Source organism: Chenopodium album, chromosome 12 (genome assembly GCF_948465745.1).
Source record: "Chenopodium album chromosome 12, dcCheAlbu1.1, whole genome shotgun sequence".
Lineage (NCBI taxonomy): Eukaryota > Viridiplantae > Streptophyta > Magnoliopsida > Caryophyllales > Amaranthaceae > Chenopodium > Chenopodium album.
The window spans coordinates 53,270,594-53,289,500 of record NC_137845.1 but is presented as its reverse complement, the minus strand read 5'-3'; the positions used below and the strand labels follow the sequence as shown (position 1 = coordinate 53,289,500).

General features: G+C 35.3%; 2 protein-coding genes and 1 pseudogene across 3 annotated transcripts; all 3 read right to left on the bottom strand.

Annotated features, from left to right (window-relative positions):
- Positions 1–789: 789 nt before the first annotated feature.
- LOC145570623 (PLAT domain-containing protein 3-like) lies at positions 790–1,802 on the bottom strand. Its single transcript, XM_081629752.1, has 2 exons — positions 1,587–1,802; positions 790–1,449 (listed from the first exon to the last, which is right to left on the bottom strand). The coding sequence occupies exons 1-2, from the start codon at positions 1,665–1,667 to the stop codon at positions 925–927; spliced, it is 606 nt and encodes a 201-aa protein (XP_081485878.1). The 5' UTR covers positions 1,668–1,802; the 3' UTR covers positions 790–924.
- Positions 1,803–1,972: 170 nt separating this feature from the next.
- LOC145570621 (putative pentatricopeptide repeat-containing protein At3g08820) lies at positions 1,973–7,334 on the bottom strand (annotated as a pseudogene). The gene is made up of 3 exons (XR_014096533.1): positions 7,167–7,334; positions 5,461–5,573; positions 1,973–5,352 (listed from the first exon to the last, which is right to left on the bottom strand). The product of XR_014096533.1 is annotated as a putative pentatricopeptide repeat-containing protein At3g08820 (transcript).
- A 9,549-nt stretch (positions 7,335–16,883) lies between these two features.
- LOC145571356 (uncharacterized) lies at positions 16,884–17,453 on the bottom strand. The gene has a single exon (XM_081630405.1). The coding sequence runs from the start codon at positions 17,451–17,453 to the stop codon at positions 16,884–16,886; it is 570 nt and encodes a 189-aa protein (XP_081486531.1).
- Positions 17,454–18,907: the final 1,454 nt, after the last annotated feature.

Below are 18,907 nucleotides of genomic sequence, written 5' to 3'. Positions count from 1 at the left end.
CAAAAATCTAGTCGCTTCATTCACTATTTGGACCATATCGCTGCCAAATTAAGTTTTGGGCTTGACGGAAAATATCTATTGATTGGTTTTGTTTGGATTATAACATAAATAATGGGCCGCGTTATTAGAATGAGCCTCAAATATCTATTGATTGGCTCTCTCATAGTCACTGCAAATGGTAAGAACAAAGAAAGCAGATTATTTGTGTCTTTCAAAGGAGTAAATCCTAACATTCCCATTTGCATTGTTTTGATTGAGACATAAACTTTGTCAAAGAAGTTGCTTTCAGAGTTTCAGATATCTGGAAACGTGGCCCTTGTATATTATTGGTGTTATCTTGGCCACTTAATCATGTTTACACACGTACGTCCAATATAGGGCGTAAATGACATTAATTTGAATGATTATTATCTGCCCGGCCCTAGATATTGACGTATTGATGGTAAACTTGAAAACATATAAGAGCCATACATCTTATTAATGTACAACTGTTTATGATCAGAATAGTGAATAAGTGATTGTCAAAACATCTTCGTCAAAAATAAAAGTGTTAAATGTAATTTTACGTTAAAAAAAAAACAATATACATAGTACTAATGGGCGATTACAAATCATATTTTTTGTCTTAAACTTAAATAACTAACTAGCAAAGTCTTTCATAAAATTGGACAGAATATAATAAGAAAATAGTGAAAAGGTAACATATCAGCACATATTCTCGTCAAAAAAAAAAAAAAAAACAAAAAAAAAAAAATCAGCACATATTTGCACAATATATGCTCAATATAGTGTCAATTGAAATCAAACATTATTACTTTGAAGCTCCAATTATTTAAGTGATCATACGTACAAATGTCCACAGATATAATAAGAAATTTAACATAATCAAACTTCAATTCCCATTAAACTTGATTAATGTAGTGATTAATCAAGTTTAAGAGGTTCGAATTCAAGAGGATCGGAAGCAACAGCGAGGAGGGTTTCCACAGGAAGAATTGTATTGCTCGGACGACGTCGTTTAATTCCATCAGAGTTCTCACAATTATCCCTAATAGCAAATAGCTGGTAAGGAGATTTATCAGTTGACAGCCACTGTTCGACCGTAAACAACTGCTGAGCACACTGGATATGAGGCCCAGTGGTAGTGACCTCGACGTAGTTACAGTACCACCTAGCTGTACCATGGTGTCCGACGGACCCATCGGACGCTAGCTCCATGGAGCAAACAGGCCTGCTTAGACATGGGCCTCGGCCTGAGAAGATGTCCAAGTTACCTCGCTCGTAGTAGTCGTGATCCGGCCCCATAAGCCCACCCCATGACTCAAGGTTTTTGATTCGTATACCGTTGCCTGTATCATCATAGAATGTTACGCTGATGATCGCGTCTGTTCCTCCCCTGATGGCCTTGCTTGTTCTCACATACACTGTGTATACACACTCATAATCATCCTATTAAACCAACAAAACAAAATTCACCAATTAAATCACTGTAATATAATAATACTCGGATTAATTACCTCTATCTGAAATTACTTGGCACGTTAAATTTAAACCAGTAATGTTACAACAATGATAAGTGTACTTACTGCGGTGACAGATAGAGCGAAAATGGAGAAGCATATGAGGATGACTAAATTAGAGAATAATATGTGTTTATTGACTGCCATTTCCTGAATCTCTCTCCTTCTCCCTCAAGCTAAGGAAAGGCTAAGCTAGTTCAGAATTGACGTATTTAAGGAGGACACTCAAATAATTTTGTACTAGCTTAGCCAGAAAAAAAATGATATTTTGTACTCATTTAAGGTTGAACATCATAGTATATACGTGTTCTGGCTTGTCAACTATTTTATTGAGTAGGCAGTTGAGATGTCTATTTCACTTTACTGCATTAATTTAAACGAGTCGAATATGCTAGGGTTTTGTTGAATTTTCGTCACCAAATCTCTTATGAGCATTGGCTTAGCTTTCGTTTAATTAAGGGAATTCTTATATATTTTTTGGATGACTTTTGAGTGGCAACAATAAAATTGAAGCCATTGAATTAAAGGAAGTTCAATTGGAGGGAAAAAAGAGGAAAAAAAATAAAAAGGGGGGTTTTCATTTGAACACGTAAGGGGTCAAAACCGGAAAACCAAGTCAATGACCTGAAACTAGCTTAATGTTGAAATGTCTAAATGATAATATTTCATACATATATCCCACAGGGTACAATCATATTTGTATATACTACAAGTATCATAAAAACTACCACAGCTCTGCTCATTTTGTACATAGAATCATACAACTAACTTCAACTGTCACTCTGCCTAGCTGCTGAGCACATCATCACTCATCAGTTCTCAACTCCAATACTTCTGATTCCAGTCTTTCAAATATAGTTACAGAAAAGGATGCAGAAACACATTGAGTAGACCTATACTGAAGTTCATGCAATCGAAGTACTATATCGTGAAGCATAACAAATCAACAAGACTACATTGCCTCAAAAGATTTATGAAAAGAGCAGAAGCATTGCACAAAGAATTTCTCTTCTATGAATGCCTAAGAATCAGCTTCATTGCATTATAAACTAGGTAGCACGGAAATGAATACAGGTATGGGGACGGGTACGGAATTAATTGTTCATCCGATATTCAGGCAACATCTAATTTAATTACTACTACAATAGAAATCAGTAGTAAATGGTCAACGATATAAATTTTCTTCTAAAAAACAGATTAGAAGTTGATACCTGGTTAAAGGTTAAAGATCTTGTGATGTGGAGATTCTGAAATTGAACGATCAGATGAAGAACCTGCTACTCAAATCTGGAACGAAACAACTATCTTCAATGTTCACGAACATTAAGTTTGGTGTAGTATAACTTAGAGTACGTATTGATAGAAGAAAAAGGCTGAAGCAAGAGATACATAAACAGAGGAATATGGCTGCACTGGTCATTGAGCAGCACGGAAGAATTTTCCAGTATATTAATGGTACAGTATGTGTTGCAGGAACAATTAGTATTCAGGAAAGCAATTATCATGTCAACAGCAGACTTTAATCATCAAATTGATCGAGTATGATATGAAAGTTCAAGTTACAGTAGCAAGATTTCCCATAGAAATGTTTCCTGCATAAAAAGTAGTCAACTAAACACATCACCTTCTTTCTTTTGCATCTGAAGCTTTCATGTATATTTGTAAAGTTCACTAGAACTATGCTGTTTGTCTTGGTTATAATTATCATCCAACCTAAAAGTTTTGTCGTATGTCTTGCAACTTCACCAGTAATCTTTACATGAACTTTTCCCGTCAATAAAGCAATGGAGATGGTTTGTGTCACTTAGCACAACCTTTTTTCCAGTAATCCTTGAAATAATCTTGATTGCTGAATGACAATCACCACAGGCACGAAGATTTTTCACAACTTTAATGACATAACCCGGAGGAGTGCTAACTAAGCCAAAGCAATAGCAAGCTTCTCACAATGATACATTGATGCTTACATAATAGCTCCCCCTCTTTATCAAACAAAGCAAATTCTGCAGTTGGTGCGTAGCTAGCTCTTTGCAAATCCTTGGGCAATTCACCTAATTTCTGCATATTTGATCAGATATAGGATGTGAACTGCCACCAACTACAAACTTGTGTACCATACCATCCTTTTTAATCAAACTGTATCCAAGTATCTTTTGAATCCCTCAATCATTCATTCTTATTCTTAATTCTTTCTACATCATAAAACTTATTGTTTATAGAATAAATAATTGATAAAAGAACATAATTTCTTGAGTTCTAGGGTTCTAATTGGACTAACTTTTCTAATACATGCTCAGCCAAATGGTAATTCCGATTCAATCTGCATCCATCAAGCAACGCTATCTAAAAAATCACATCTGGTTCCATGGGCATTCTTCAAATGAATTCATGAGCTTCTTGTAATAATCCCCAATGACTAAGACGTTTAACCATACAGCCATAATGTTCTATGGTGGGAGTCACAGAAAAAACACGCTCCCTGCTGTTGAAGAACTTCCACGCCTCATCAACAGGACCGACATAGGTACAGCCAGAGAGCAGGCCTACGAAAGTACTACCATTGGTTGGAAACCAAATTTCACCATCTGGGCAAAAAGACCAAATGCAACTTTAGTATGCCCATTCATGAATAGGCCAGATATTGTTGCATTCCAAACTACAACGTCTCTCTCCATCTCTTTAAAAACTTTCCATGCAGAGTTAGAATTCCCACATTTAGCATACATGTCAATTATGGTTGTTCCAAGAGGAAGATTGGTTACCACTTCTTCCCACTTAAGGGAGTTGATTGCCCGCTCTCCCAAGTTCATTGCTCCAAGCCTAGTACAAGCATGTACCACGGCAACAACAGCATTGCAATCAGGCTTTACATTCTCTCTCTCCATTTCAAAGAACATGCCTATTGCTTCCTTTGCAAAACCATTTGCCTCATACCCTTGAATCATAGAAGTCCAAGCAACTACATCCTTTTCAAGCATTTGATCAAAGATGCCCCGTGCTTTGTCCATACATCCACACCTGGCATACATGTTAATCAACGAGGTATTTAGAATCAAATCTTTTCCTAAGCCATTTACATTAACATACTTGTGAATCCACTCACCAAATTCAAGCGCGCCCAACTCTGCACAAGCACAAAGAATCATAGCCAAAGTGAAACCATCTGGTTTCAAACCATTTCTCAAAAATCCTCTAGACAAGCTCAAAACTTCAGAAAATTTCCCAACATCGTAATACCCACTAATAATAACATTCCAAGAGACTAAAGCTTTCTCCTGCATATTATCAAACACTTTACGGGCATCATATATATTCCCACATTTTGAGTACATGGACACCAGACTAGTATTAACATACACATTTTTATCAAAACCCAATTTAACAACAAGGCTATGGATCTTCAATCCCGACCGATAGTAAAAAATCCTTGCACAAAGCTTTCAAGGCTAATGGAAGAGTGAATCTATTGGGCAATATGCTCTTTGAACGCATAGATTGGTAGTAACTGATAGCTTCGTCAAATATGTCATTTGAGACCAACCCTTTAATCATTGTATTAAAGATAAAGATATTGGGCTCATTGGTTCGATTGAAAATAAATTTGGAATAATGGGTGTTGCCAAATTGAGTGTAATATCCCAAAAGGGTGTCAAGGAGGTGATTTTCTTGGCTTAACCCAAGGCGTAAAAGGCGTGCATGGGCTTGTTTAAGGTGCTCAAAGGATCTGAAGCCAATGTGGAAACAACTTTTCAGCTCCAAAGCTTTTATGAGAGAAATGGACGGTCGAACTGCTGGAGTTCCTGCTAAACTCATAACCATCTCCTTGGAGTACCTTTCACCAATATGAATACAAAGATCATCAGCTGTGGCACAGATCAATTACTGGGCTTCAAATAATAAAAAACACACCAAACGTCGAGTCCAGGAGACGAAACCATACCTTGGAATTGCAAGTTGATCCTTCCATCAACAATTTTAACTAGCAAATTTTCTTATTCTTACAAAGGACGCAGAAAAAGTCAAGTTTGCAACATTCAACTCATGAGAAGAAACCTTCAAGAAAAAGTATGAAATGAGATTACCAATTAGTTCCTGAGTTTCCACTTTCAAACGTAAAAATTTCTGACTCCAACAATAAACAATTAAATTATTTTTACTTGTAAAAAGTTTAGCATCATTTGTACATTCTTTTAGAAAAGGTATTATTTTTGGACCATGCTTCCCCCTAAAACTAATAGCAATAAAGTTAGACTCAAAGACTACTAAACTACTGTTGAAATAATAAAGTTTGAGGGTTCTATACGGTTATGCTACTTAATGACAGAAAATAGTTTAGCAAGAAAACGGCTATGTTTGCAGAGGAACATTCCCATATTCTAGGGTATTTCTTTCATTCATTCTAATCCTCTTACAAGGCTGCCTTCCAATATATATGGACTCAGTGTCCTTACAAAACGTGACAACTGTCCACCAGAATCATCCTAGGGAATTACAGACAGAATATGCTATCACATGACAGCTCACAGAGCAAAAAGACAAAAAAAAAGGAAAGTAGCAGGAAATTAACAACAGCATACACAGCAGCAGCAGCAGCAGCACACACATGCACCTCCTTCTTCTTCAATACTACTTGAACTGGGCATTAAGCCATTAACAGAAGCAAATAAAAAGTTTCCAATGAAGCACTTTGCGTAACCACAAAGATTAAAAGGTACATGTCCTACATACTTAAAAAAGATTAATATCAATTGATGAATCGAACAAATGACAAGCACAGACAAGTGAAACAACTATAGACTGCTGATAACACAGTAGGAACCCAAAGATGCATCATGGCATAGGAATATCAATTGATCATTGAACAAAAGAAATCATGAATACACCTTTAATATTAAGCAATGAAAGCAAACAAGCTCTTCTTGTCTTCCATTCAAATATTTTCTATACCACACAATAAACCAATCGGGCCATGAAACATGGTCTAACACTCTGAACCAAATCATAATCCAGAACAAGCTCTCTCGACTCGAAAATTTAACAGCTTAAATAATCTGAAAAGTTTCAATTGCAAGGCAAACACTAAATTACCAACACACTAACCAAATCAAAATCCAGAACAAGCTCTCTCAACTCGAAATTTAACAGCTTAAATAATCTGAAAAGTTTCAATTGCAAGGCAAACACTAAATTACCAACACACTAACCAAATCAAAATCCAGAACAAGCTCTCTCAACTCGAAATTTAACAGCTCAAATAATCTGAAATTTTCAATTGAAAACCAAACACTAAATTACTAACACTGTAACCAATTCAAGAGCAGTTAAGTTGAGTCATTATCACAGAAGCTCAAAGTATAAATCTCAAATAATCTGAAAAGTTTCAATTGCAAGGAAAAACCCAAATTACTAGTATTGGATTTCATTATTTAGTAGTAGTATTAGAAGCACAGCCTAGCAAACTACACAAAAAAAATAGCCAGTAATTAACTAGTCTAGGCATGAATTCAACCTCTATATTAGTCCAATTTCAAGGCATAAAGCATAATCAAAACTACAAATTAAGAATTAAATACCTTCGCCAATGTAAAAATTAAGAAAAAGAAATTCAATTAGAATTCAAAAGAGCTAGGCAATGCAAGAATTTACCTAGTAATTAAGGGGTGAATGAGTTGAAAAGTTTAATAATACCCCAAATCCTTTCTTCTCGATATCTTTGTTTTTTGTTTGAGCAACAATGCCTCAATTTTTGGTTGAGTTCTCGTAATAATTCGAATTAGTTTTATTTTCAAAAGCTTTCAAACCTATACTCCAAATTTCTTCCTATTACCGACTTACCGTTTTTACTTTTAAAGTGACGACTATTGACACTTCAACATAAGTAGTTTATTCTCATATACTTAGTATACAATTTTGAGTGCACCTTATATTCGGACGTATAAATTTTTTTAAAAATTTTCGTATATATAACTCTAATAACTCTATTTCTCTTGGATTTGTAGTTCGATCTATATTTTGGTTGACTCAATTCCCTCTTTTATCTATATGACGTATTTTGTATGATGATGTTGCAGGGGTGGCCTTATCACGTTTCGTTCCATCGTGATCTTTTATGGTTTGTTTTCTCGAGGCCTAGTCCTTTGTGTGCACAAAAAAAAAAAAAAAAAACCTATTTTTCTTTTTTCTTTCCCCATTTTATTTAGTTGACTTTTGATAATAAAAGCTTTATTTCTACTATACATTTTTCTTTTTTCATTGTAATTAACAATACCCCACCAAAATATTCGAATCTATGTGCCCAAGAAAAATGAAGTTTTTTAATGGGGACGGAAGATCTCCTATACTATGTAGAATATATAGAGTTAAAACTTGCTAACTCAAAATTTGTAAGATTCAATTTTGAAGGAATGGTTATTGACATTGATTATAGCCTTGTAGGAGTGAATTAATTTAATGAAATGCTAATGAACCAAGTCTAGGTGTAACATAAAAAGTCAATAACATAAGCATAACAATAATTAGCAACCATGACTCCATGAGTTTTTTGGTAGAAACTTGAAGCAGGATACAACACAATACCCCTTTCATTTAATAAGTTGACAAAAAGCATAAAATAAAAGTTCACACTCACAAAAAAGTCGATCAACATGATGAATAAATTATCTTGGTCTTTTGGGCTTGTTTCCAGCTGTGAAGCTTGCTCTGTTGGGCTTGTTAGGTCTGTTGCTTGTTGCTTTGGTCCAGGTGATAGTGCAATTGGGCTTACAATGTCATCAGATCTAATCTTCTTTATTGTACAACAAACACAATCTCCACATGCAAAAGTGAAAACCAAAACAATAACCACCATCATATAAAATCGCCACTGTAATAGTCAATTAATTAATTTAAATACAATAGTTAATTAATTTACCTTAGCTTAATTACTTTATTTAAATTTTGACATTTACCTTTGATTTATCAAAAGGTGATAATCCAGTCATACTTAAAAGGTATTCCACAAATGCTCTGACCATTAAGCAAACTAATATAACTTCCCCAATCAATTGTAGTTTCTTAATGGCAACACTAGTTAATAATAATTTAAATTAAAATTAGTGACTAAGTAAATGTCGAAAACACTTAATTAAAATTTATAAGTGGGAAATATATGTATTTACTGCATCCTTTCATGGTTGTCAGTGTCACTATCCTCAAGAATGGAGTTTGTAAATATATCAGTTAAGTGGTGATAATACCCATTTTTTATAAACTAGTCCGGTGTTAAAATCAATTTTTTTATAAGGGTGTTAAAAACCATTTTCGGATTTTTGTGTGGTGTTAAAATATAAAATTTCCTATATAATATAATAATACATAGCAGTACATAGCATTTACAATACATAGCGTTATTTGTCATGCACCGTAGACTCTTCACAAATAGTTTTACGTTATTTGTTAGTTTACGAATAATTCATATATAATTTGTAAATAATTATATATTGCTTGATTATTCATATATAATTTATAACCCCTTTAACACTGACCAAATAACCCCCATTACATTAGCGAAGTAATTCCTATAGTGACTGGTCACACGGTGTGGTTATCTACATATAAGATTTTCGTGTGCAGAATAGGTGGTGTCGTGTCAAGGTGGTGATACTGTGATGACGATACGGATACCAAATATGTGGTGCCGTGTCAAGGTGTTGATACTGTGATGACAATACGGATACCAACACTTCTGTTTTTGTTCTTAAGTTTGTGGTTAAATTAATTAAATTTGAAGAAAGTTTTGTAGGTTACTTTTTTTTAATGAATGAAGTAGAGAGATTAATATTGAAAAAAAAAAACCGATAATTAGAATTTCAAAATTGTTGAATAATATTATCTATCCCTAAATTATAATTTGCTAGCTATAATTGTGATGAATAAAAATAAGCAAAGGAGGAAGGCAATATGAGAGATCAGGCTAAAATTGAAACTAAAAAAATATGAGAAAATAAAATAAAAGAGGTTTTTTTTTTAACCTATTTATATAATTTAATAATACATATCAGTACATGTCATTTATAGTAAGCGGTATTTGTCATGTACTGTAGACTCTCATGTAAAATAATGTTCATTTCTATCGCTAATGAAACAGGTGAGTAGAATAGGTGATAACTACTTGATCGATCAAAGGGTAAATGGGAAATTAATTGGTTTTTCTTTTAAGTGGGTTGGATTATTTTATATTTTGGGTTATTGCATAACTCATGCTCTTTTATGTTGTTTTTAGTATCCAAAATGAAAACCAAAAAAAGTTGTATACGGAATATATTTATAAAAAACTATTTTTTTTTCACGATTTTACATAGGTAATAATATTAACAAAAAATTATATAGTGTATATACTGTTCTTAGCTTTTTTTTTTTTTTTTTTTTTTTTTTTTTTTTTTTTTTTTTTTTTTGAATAAACTCTTAGTTTTATGTTGATTCCACGTATTGTTTTAGGTTTTTCAAAAATGTACTCCGTAACTTATTATTTAATTCATATTAGATTTGATTAGAAAAAAAAGTTGTTATTACACGTTTTTGTAATATGTTTGTAAAATGTGCTATTTATATTTCATTCCGTGATAAAAAAAATTATGAAAATTATTTGGAAAATACAAATTAATATACTTTTTATACAAAATCTATATGTGGCTGGTCACATATATAGCTTGTAAAAAAAAAAAAAAAAAAAAAAGTAAACCCTATTACACTGATATAGTAACCCCTATTATATTGACAAAGTAACCCTTTATTATACTTATTGAGTAACTCTTAAATAACAAAGAATTGATTCTCAAATCCGGATTAGCCCAACGGGAGAACCGGGTGGAACACCAGAAATTAAAAAAAAAAAAAAAATCACAATGACATCCCTGAAGCACTAATAGAGTAACCTCTATATAACTAACTAGTTAACTAACCCCAGCTCTATAACCGTAAGAGTCTCATGGTATGAGGCCACACGATGTGGCTAGCCACATATAAAAGTTAATTTTAGTATATTTGTTTTCCTTATGGATTCACATACTTATAAGATCAAATTTTGCTTTTAAATTATATAAAAAATAAAATTATGAGATCATATTTACTACCTTCATTAACTTTTAGTTGCAACTTTGGAATATTTTATATCTCACAAATAATACCCCAAAATTGCAACTAAAAGTTAACGGAGGTAGTATAAAAAAAATTAAGTTTTGATAAGATCAAATTAGCAAAATTGAGATAAATAAAACATAATCTTACTCCACTTTGTGAATTAGGGTCTATTCTCTTCTAATTATTTTCAGTTCAGTTAAGTTCCAATACGCTTAATTCAGTTCAGTTCTTAATTTCCTTCTCTCATAAAATATTCAGTTCAATTCAGTTTCAATAATTTCAGTTCAGCTCAGTCAGTCAATCAGAACAGGCCCTTAGTACTCCATACCTTATTGGATTTTTTCAAAGGACGTTTTGTTAAAAACTACCTAATAAAATCAAGATTTTGTGAGAAAAAACCTAATTAAAAAATGTTGTAACAAACTACCTAATAAAGGTAAAATGTTAAAGACAACCTAAGAAAAGGTAAAATGTTGTAATTGCAATACTACCTATACCGGATTTCTACCATTTACCGACCTCAAAATACTCTCGAAACCACCGCTTTCATTCCCAAAACTAACACAACTTGCTTGAAATCGCCTCCACCACACCTAAACCACCTTTCAACCCCTAAACCACCATCTTTGGTGATTACTTTGGTATATAATATAGATTAAAGAAACACTATTATTTTTCCTAAAAAAAAACACTTTTATTTTACTCCATACCTATATTTTTACGCAAATGCTAATGAACGTCATTGGGGCGTTGGATAAGAGAACTAAAAGTAGAAACATTAAATTAAAATGAACCTTAATTACACCGATCGATGTGTGATTTTGTAATGTATTTCCAAATTAATTAGTAACACTTTAAGTAATATCTTAAATGTTTCTCAAACGGCCCGGGGCACACATTAGCAAGTTTTTTATTAATAGAAAAGAGTTATGAGAAATTCCTGATGGTAATCCCACACTTCAATGGTGATTCGACTGATTCCCAATCAATTACATAATACTAAAACGGTATCCGAAAATAATGACACGTGCCATCATTTCTTGAATCTGTTTTTTTCCCTCTAAAACTTATTTTTTCTTTCTTTGCAAACATCAATTGCTTATTATAAAATATGTATAAGTACTCACTAAATCTTATTCCCCAAATCATATAATTGTGATTCACTTGTTAAAAAAAATGTTCACAGGTTTTCTTTTATTGTATAAAATCTTATTATATATCTTTTACTTTTTTTTTGAAGGAAATTATATATCTTTTACTTTGTATAAGTATCATACGGAATACATATTATTTCATTTATTTAAATATGAAGAAAAGGAAAAAATAAAATTATTTATTAAAATGAGAATGTAGAAATATTTTTTGTAAAGAAAACTTTTTTTTTTTTTTTTTTTGGTGCGAAAAAGGGACAAATCCCAAAAAAGAAACAAACAACTACAAAACTAGAGCAGAAAAAAGACAAAACAAAACACAAACAAAATAAAAAAGACAAAACAAAAACCGAAAAACAAAAGCTCCACGACTAAGTACTACACCCTATTAGGAGCAATAAGCCTAGCCCGAGCTACTCCACTCAAGTCCTCCAATAAAACGGCCCGAAGATCCCTCGGGATCGCTTTAAAGATTATCATCTTCTGATCAGAATTGGCACCATAGTTAGCTAACCACTCAGCCGCATAGTTAGCTTCCCTATAGCAGTGCCCTATAGACACTTTCCAACCTGGTCGAGAGATGAGAGCATGGCATTTTCGGATGAGATGGATGAAAGGAGAGTGAGGAGGGATTTCCTCAGTTAACATGCGGACTACTACCTCTGAATCCACAGAAAGATTAATTTTACGGTGGCCACCGTTCCAGGCAATAGCTAGTCCACGCATCTATCACTCCCAAGAGCTCGGCCTTAGTATTAGAGCAAATACCGTAATTGGAAGCGAATACTTCGAACACTACTCCAGTGTGGTCTATGATCAAACCTCCCGCAACTGCTCTTCCGGGATTGCCCTTGGATGCTCCATCAATATTCAAATGAACCCATCCAACCTCAGGATATTCCCAACGAATGAACCTTTCCACTCTATGCTGCTGAGTTGAGTGAGCTTTAGCCATAACACCCTCCAAAGCTCTTTGCACATCTCCCACTCTGGCTAGAATAAAGGCAACTTGATCAATCGGGATGCTTACTTCCTTGGCAAAGCATCTGGCGTTTCGCCATTTCCATAACCACTATGAATATTTTTGTCACAATGCTTAATTATATATTTAGTTAATAACAAAAAAAACGACACCATATTAATTTTACAAACACTCGCTTTTTCATTATAGTTCATGTTTCATTTCATTGTATACCTTTATAAGAAGAAAAAATATATATTATGGTTATACACTTATACTTTGTCTACAAATTTTTTATAAAACATTTTTATTTTTATTGATTTACAAATATAATGTAGAAATAATCTAGGTTTTTTATACTAATTTCTAAACTGTCATAAAACATGACATTAGTAAGTATATGGGTTAAATTTTTACCATGGTTAAAAATATACTTCCTCCGTTTTTTTTAGTTGACACCGTTTGACTTTTACACTATTCACACACTACACTTTGACTCGCTTTTGTGATTTATGGATACGATAAAATATAATCATGTGGGATATTGTTTGAATTGTCTATATGTATATTTTATTAATATCCACTTTTTATAAATTTACAATGTTGATAATTGAAGTTATTAAGCGTTAAAAACATGCGTTGGCAAGCGTGATAATAGAAAGGTGTCAACTAAAAAAAACAGAGAAATTATTAGATAGAATTATTAAATTAACAAAACAAAAAATAATAAACGATTTTTTTTTTTTTTTTTTTTTTTTTTTTTTTTTTTTGGGTTCAAATGAAGATGCTTACATCCAAGAAAAGAAAAAGAAACGAAAAACAAAAAACAAACACACGCACCCAGCTAGGAACAGAAAAAGAAAACTACCTATGGAGGGATTAGCCGTGGCAAGGCCACACCTCGAATATCCTCCTCTAAGATACGACTAAGATCCACCGGAACATTATTATTGAAATATTCTAATTGAGAGTCCTGAATGACTCCGCGGTTGGCCAACCAATCCGCCGCTCTATTGCCTTCTCTGAAAATGTGAACGACCTTCACTTGCCATCGATCATCATTGAGTAGCTCGAGGCACTGCCTAATGTCATGGATATTCTCACCATACGCAACTTTTTGGGTGTTAAGGGCTTGCACACAAGCCTGATTGTCGAGCTGGACCTCAAGTTTATCAATCTGCATATTCTTCGCTATCTCTAACCCCCTCACAAGAGCAAGCACTTTAGCTTTAAATGCAGTACTATATCCGAAACTAGCAGCAAAAGAAGACACTTGGTTTCCTGCATAATCTCGAATAATGCCACCACCCCCTGCTGGCCCCGGGCACCCCTTCGCTACACCATCACAATTTAGAACATATCACCCATAAGGTGGTGCGTGCCAAGTAATATTTGCTGGTACCTTGTATGGCTTCTTTTTACTAGTTTCATCAATTGCATCCTAGATTGCTCGACGAGCCTCATCATATCGGACTTGGAGAAATGCCCCAACATCAAAGGGTAGCTCATCTCTTCGATTATACACCCAACAATTTCTCCAACGCCATATCCACCAAATTGCAATGCCAAAAAAGGTCGGCCATGATTCCTTACCCTCGATGTTGTCATCCCTTGCATTCTCTGTTATCCACTCCTTAATATTTCCATGAAAAAATCTGTGCATAATCGATTCATCTACTACCTTTCACCATACTAATTTGGCAGCCGGACAGTCTCGAATGATATGCAAAGTGCTTTCCTCTGCAACTCCACAAATGTAACACTTGGGATCATCCGTCATTTGCCTCTTAAAGAGATTCAAATTTCCCAAAACTCGATCATGGCAAGCTAGCCACATGAATGCCCTGATTCGTTGTTGAACTGGAGCATGCCAAACTGCGTCCCAACAATCTTCATCTAGCACATCCGTGTGATGTTTCATGATACAAATGGCAGAATTGATTGTGAACCTCCCTTTTTCTCCATCTTTCCAATAGACAAGGTCACCTATTGAGGGGTCCTGCCGCACTTCATAATTCTAGATTTTTTTCAGAACACTTTGATCCAAGTATGTAACAATAATGTTCTATCTCCAACCTACCGGTTCTTCCCACATTTCCCCAACAGTCGAGCCTGTAAGCTCCATGGGTAGGGGTTGGGTAACCATGTTGCTAAGTGGTTCATCCGTGGCCCACTTATGATCCCAGAATAAGTTCTTCTCACCATTACCCACCGCAACTCGCAGCCCCTCACTTAATGTCTTGGCATTTTCCGTAATCTCACTCCATACATTTGACATACCAACCTTGGACTCAAACATATCCATATCGCAACGGCCTTTGCAATATTTTGCACGCAAGACTCTCGATCATAATGCATGAGGCTCCGACAACATCCTCCACCCCAGCTTAGTAAGAAACACCGCATTTGCTTGCTTTGCCGAGAAAATGCCTATCCTACCCTTCTCGATTGGACGCTGCAGCACTTCCCAAGAGATCAAGTGTATTTTTTGCTTGTCCTCATCTCCTCCCTAAATAAACCTTTGGGTTTTTTTTATCAATTTCCTCACACACCGAACGTGGGATTTTGGCCGATTGCATAGAGTACAAGGCCATTGTCGAAAGGGAAGATTTATCAAGGGTAATTTGGCCAGCCAAAGAGAGGTACTTCGTCTTCCAACCCGAGAGCCTCCTATCAATTTTTTCACAAAGGTGATTGAAAGTTTCTTTTGTGACTCGACTTGTAAGTGTAGGCATGCCTAGGTACATCCCAAGGTCCGAAGTAGCTTCCATAAGAAGGGCTTCACTAATGGACTGTTGCTGTTCACCATCTACATTAACCGAGAAATAAACCCTCGACTTGGGAAGACTAATTTTTTGTCCTGATGCTTGGCAGAAACGATCAAGGCAAGCATGGATATTTTCTGCTTGTTCAACCGTGGCTTCAACAAATAAAATTATGCCGTCCGCAAAAAATAGATTCGATAATGCTGGCCCATCACGACTCGCATAGATAGGCTTCCATTTTTTCTGAATTATTGACTCTTCAATTACTTGATAAAAACGTTCCATGCACATCACAAAAAGATAAGGCGATAGCAGGTCACCTTGGCGAATTCCTCTACTTGGTTTAAAACTTTTTAAGGGTTCTCCATTCCAATTCCAAAGGACTTGCAGAGAGGCCGAAGAAATACACTCCTTTATTATTTCAATCATGAAAATCGAGAGATTCATTTGCACCATTGTGTCTCTAATGAAAGACCAACTCAGTCTATTGTAGGCCTTCTCGAAGTCTATTTTGATTACCATATACCCTTTTTTTCCCTTGCTTTCTCCTCATGGTATGAATCACTTCTTGAACAATCACTATGTTGTCTGTGATTTGACGACCTGGAACGAAGCTAGCCCGAGTATTGGAGATCAAGTGGTGTAGCATTGGCTTAAGTTTGTTGACAATTACTTTGGTGACCACTTTGTATGCCACATTACATAGCCCTATTGGTCGAAAATGAGAAGCAAGCTCTGGATTATCAATTTTGGGGAGTAAGGCAATAAAAGTCTCATTGAGTCGTTCAGGAAGCCCTTTACCCTCAAGAATTGGAAAAATTGTATCATACACTATATTAGCTACCACATCCCAATTTTTTTGATAAAAAAGGGTTTGGAAACCATCTGGCCCCGGGGCTTTAATCCCATTTCCTTTATCACTTCATCAATCTCCAATTTCGAATATGGTCTAACTAGCCCACTCCAATCCTGAGTAGATAATTCCAAAAAAATATCTTGAGGCACATCGAAGAACGTAGGCTCAAATTCTTCTGTAAAAAGTTTGGAGAAATATTGAACGACATGGTTTTGAATTTCCAGCTTATCTTCTAACCATTCGTCATTATCATTTTTAATCTATCCAACCTTATTTTTCCACCTTCTTATGATCGTACTTTGGTGGAAAAAAGTTGTGTTTCTATCTCCATTGAGCCAGTCTACTCGAGATTTTTGATACCAAATTATTTCCTCTCGATCTAGCACTTCGTCCAGTTCTTTTCTCAACCTCGCCTCTAGTTTAATTAAACCTCTATCTGTCCTTTCAGCAAGTTTTCTTTGTACTCCTGCTATTCGTGCTAGTATTAAAAACGTTACCAAACACATCTCGGTTCTAGCCTTGGAGTTCAGTAGAAAGTTTCGATAAGGAACTCATGAGTGCGCCTTTCGAATCCCATTTTTCAGCAACAAAACCCTTGAAATTTTCATGCGTTAACCAAGTGGCTTGGAATCGAAAAGGACGATGCAATGCTTGTAAAGGAACAAAGCCATTGGGAGAAATCAAAATTGGACAATGGTCCGAATGAACTGCCGGTAAATGTTTAACTTTAGCTTGATCAAATCTCAAAGCCCAATTATCATTGCACAACGCTCTATCGAGACGACCACTTCTTCTAGTTTGCTCACTATTACCTCTACTCCAAGTGTGGGCCGCTCCCATGAACTCAATCTCAATAAAATCTATCTCATCCACCCAATCATTGAAGAGTCTAGACCGTCTAGTAGTTTCCCGACATGATGAATTTCTTTCCGAGGGAAATCTAGCGTCATTAAAATTCCCTGCTACGAGCCATGGTTTATTATGAGTTTGAGCAAAATTCTTTAACTTTTGCCAAAAGTTCCTAACACTGCGAGGGATCTGGACTAGCATAAACTGCTGTGAAATACCAAGGGATGGCTCCATTGCGAGAAATATCCATTGTTATATATTGTTTGTGTTGACTGATTGGGTTTACAGTTACATCATCCAGCCTCCAATAGACCCAGATGCCCCCACTGAACCCTACTGCATCGACTCTAGTGTGGCCAGAATAGCCAACAATATTCGCAATCTTCAACGCCTGCTCTATACCCATATGTGTTTCAACAAGCACAAATACATTGGGTTTATTTTCTCAAATTAAATCTTTAGACTAATGATGAAGTTACGGTTTCCCACACCTTGAACGTTCCACACCAAACAAGAAATTGGTAAGGTATCCGGAGCTAAGTTAGGGATTGTATCTTCCATAGAAACAGGAATAGAAGGGAGAGTAGACAAATAAGCTTGGCTTATTAATTGCAGTACACGCTAAATTTCAATGGGAATTCCCATCATCATTACCAACTCCGGTGGATTTGACACCGGTGGCATCCAAGATTCGATCCTGATTTCCAAGATGTGGATCAGGGGGTTTACCATCACCATGTATGGTTGCTCCATTATCTGTCCTACGCAAATTGTCTTGTCCAGAGGAATCATCAAATTGATCGGGGAAAGTTGATGAGACATGGGTGTTAAAAGTGTTTTGGCTTACAGTTGCTTGGGAATTTTCTTTAGTGGCATCGATGGTCACAACAATAGCTTTCGAGGGTCCTGCTGGTGTTGCTTGGAAGTCAAGTGGACTATTCTCTCTTCCTGGAATATTAGTGGCTACAGGTGATGGAAATATTTTGGGAATATTTGGATCGATATCCGTAAGAGGTGTGAATTTGGCTTGAGAAGAAGATTTTATATTATTCTGAATATCTTTCGAGGCAATCTTTTGTGCATTGGAAACTTTTTGATTAGTTTTGGTCATCTTTGCCTTATTATTTTCAATGTGTACCACATTTCTAGGAGTAGATTGATTTGCTCGACCAATTTCAAACAGAACCTCTTTATTCCCTTGATTAGCTTGAGACGAATCTCCTAAATTAACAACTTCCTTAGTTGTTTCCTTGTTATGCTCAATTTCCATATCATCATGATTATCAAGAATAAAGAATCTCAATCCTCCTCCTTTATTTTCGCTACTTTCCTTATTTCCATCCCCCCCATTAACTGCCTTCTGAGCTTCACGCGCCACCACACTTGGTCCAGAAATAGGCTTCTCCGCAGCTATTCCACCTTTAGCTTGACATGGAGCATACTTTCGAACAGGTTTTTTAACCAGCATCCAAGTACCAAAATCCTCCAATTCCTCTGGCTTTTCTTGTTGTTTGAACAGGGGATTTTCCTCTACATGCATATTAGGGTTGTCATCTGGCGCCTCTTGTGGCTTACACTCATCCTCAACATGGCCAAGTTTCCCACACTTGAAGCATACCATTCGAATCCCTTCATATTGCACCCTCCAGATTTTGCCCTTTAGCCAAAACTTCGAGAGCAAAGGTTTT

Bases quoted from the DNA above. Each gene is read 5' to 3' on its own strand.
- LOC145571356 (XM_081630405.1), bottom strand. From the start codon at position 17,453: ATGGAGCCATCCCTTGGTATTTCACAGCAGTTTATGCTAGTCCAGATC.
- LOC145570623 (XM_081629752.1), bottom strand. From the start codon at position 1,667: ATGGCAGTCAATAAACACATATTATTCTCTAATTTAGTCATCCTCATA. The intron at 1,450-1,586 runs GTAAGTACACTT...TTGGTTTAATAG, and splicing joins TCGCTCTATCTGTCACCGCA to GATGATTATGAGTGTGTATA.